General features: G+C 38.2%; 1 protein-coding gene across 1 annotated transcript; it reads right to left on the reverse strand.

Moving 5' to 3' along the window:
• Positions 1-1,140: 1,140 nt before the first annotated feature.
• Positions 1,141-2,505, reverse strand: RB195_026575 (uncharacterized protein; the record flags this gene model as incomplete). The annotated part of the gene is made up of 6 exons (XM_064177068.1): positions 1,141-1,245; positions 1,330-1,437; positions 1,497-1,562; positions 1,622-1,759; positions 1,960-2,058; positions 2,117-2,182. 6 exons carry the CDS (start codon positions 2,180-2,182, stop codon positions 1,141-1,143), a joined length of 582 nt encoding a protein of 193 aa, XP_064071074.1.

Raw genomic sequence — 2,505 nt, forward strand, 5'->3', positions numbered from 1 at the left:
TCAAATTTCGTCCAACAGGCACTACCATGGCGAAGACTTCAATCTGGACCATTCGATCATACATGGTTCAAAAGCTCGGAAAAGTATGGAAATTGCCAAGGTGAACTCTGACGACAACAACAAAACAGAAGACACCACAAATTTTTCCCTATTTGATGCAGCAAACCCGTTTCCTGAAAGGTTTTGCCGCTGAGATGATTTTCTTCAAAAACGTTAAAAGAAAGAGGGTTTGCGTTTCGACATGTATTCCACAAGAGCAGCTCCAGAAGACGTGCAGTGTAAGAAGGCACTGTGGACAGGACAGAAAATTCTTAAGTGATTCTCAGTTCGCTGAGAACCCGAAATAATTGTGCTGTGTTCTATCCCTTATCGAAGTAGCAGGGCATAATATGGCGAACGTAGATATGAATTTCGATAGCATTTTCATTAATTGAAAGGAGAAGACCATTTTCACGCAAAAAAGTTGAACAAAACACCATCTTTTAAACAAAAAAAAGTCGCGAAACAAATAATTATGCATCGGGCCCATTCAGATACTGTCCTTCAAATAACTTCAACAATATCACCTAACACTGGTTTCTGAGCTCATTTCTCCAACCAAGCCATGCCATTTCTATAATTTACAACTGTGTATATTAAAAGTTTATTTATAAGACTTTTTAGAATATATCAACAAGGTAGAACGGTTGTGAAGACTATAAAACCTCATTGTTTTAGAGATACTAAGACATCTAGTGTATTTTTAAATTTTTGATTAATTTTTCTCATTTTCATCTTACATGCAATAGACCGAACTGACTAAAATAATGACATACAAAACCAAATGCAGAAGGGAAATGGCAAACAGTGATAAGACTCATAAATCACAAAGCTAGACCGTGATCCTGAGGCAGGCAGAGTGAACCAACGCAAATATCAGTAGCCTTACGCATGTCTCTACGATAAGGCAACAACTGTGTTAATCTTGTGAATAAACTGGACACTTCTCTTCGTAGGACATTTCAAGAAGAAGTTCTAGCGTTGAAGAAATTATTCAACTTTCTTATTACTATTCAAGGATTCTACACTGAAAACTGAATCTAATACGAGGGTAGATCACGAGGTTATAACACCTGGAAAAATTCGGATCACAATTTGTGATCACAAAGCTCTAGCCTTTACGATGCATTGGTAATCAAAAGGCTTTACTGTTGTACCAAACGTTTTCCTCATTGTCGGTGGATTTTTCGGATCAATCGATGACAACTGAAATTAGCACATCTCAGGTGGGGAAAAGAAAATGAGAAAAGCTCAGAGCGTTCCAAAAACAGTGATAAGAATGTATACTACCTCAAATCGATTGAATAAATTTGCAATAAATAAAAATAGCTCCATCTTCGCTAGACCTTCACCCAAGCATTGTCGTTTTCCAATGGAAAAAGGGATCAGTTCGTCAATCTTAATCAGTCGATACAGTCGGTATTAAGAACAAACAAATGTGGATTAAAGTTCTGAACCTTTTTCAATTTGCCGGAATCGTCGATAAACCTTGACGGATTGAAAGTGAGAGGTTCAGGAAAAATCTGGAAATGTTCCCTAGTATTCCTTAGGTTTCCAAGAAATTCCCGGAACGACGACTAACCTTTTCTTCATAGAGAACAGTGCTAATTTGAGCGACAACAGCAGTTTTCGCAGGAAGACACCATTTTCCTGCCGATACGTCTCGTGTTGTTTCGTGTATCAAATTCAACGGCACCAAATTGGCCATCCGTTGAATTTCCTGAAAAAAAAAACATTGCAGCAACGAAAAATAAAATAAAACAAAAACCAAACAGAGGAATAGAGAGAAAATTAAGTTCTACGGAAAAGCTACAAATTTGCAATATGTATGATTCATTTCCTCAGAAAATATGATGGTGGAAGACCATGAAGAATGAAGACCATGATTTCGATTCCCACTATGTACGTGTGTGTACTTACGTTAATAACTGCGTTCAGATACGGTAGGGAATTCCTGTCGGACATCGTAACCGGTCGAGCTGAACCAATCTCACGGTCCAGTTCTTCATGGATTTTGGTCTGAACCCGAAGAAATCAGAATAACAATCATATACAACAATCACTGCATACCACTTACCTGCACATCTAAATGGTTCAGAACGTAGACAATACCCCACGCCAGTGTGTTCGAAGTGGTTTCCATGCCAGCAATCCAAAGATCCAGACAGACGTTTTGCAACTGGACGTGACTAAACAAATGTTCTCAGCAATTTTAGTTACACTTGTATTCTTCCTCTCACCTGAAAGACTCTTCATCACCGGCTTCTTCTCTTCGCCTCTTCTCCTTCAGATAAGCTTCCACATAATCTTTAGCACCTTCGGAATCGTAATCCACATGTTTACTATGCGCTTCAATTTGTTTGTCGAAAAACGAATAAAAGGCATCACGATGGTCGATCAAACTAGAACGAGAACAAATCCACACGAATACCGTCTCTAGGTGGAAATTTAATAAAAATAAAAAAA

Source organism: Necator americanus, assembly GCF_031761385.1.
Source record: "Necator americanus strain Aroian chromosome Unknown Necator_2022.05.29.01.21, whole genome shotgun sequence".
Taxonomy (NCBI): domain Eukaryota; kingdom Metazoa; phylum Nematoda; class Chromadorea; order Rhabditida; family Ancylostomatidae; genus Necator; species Necator americanus.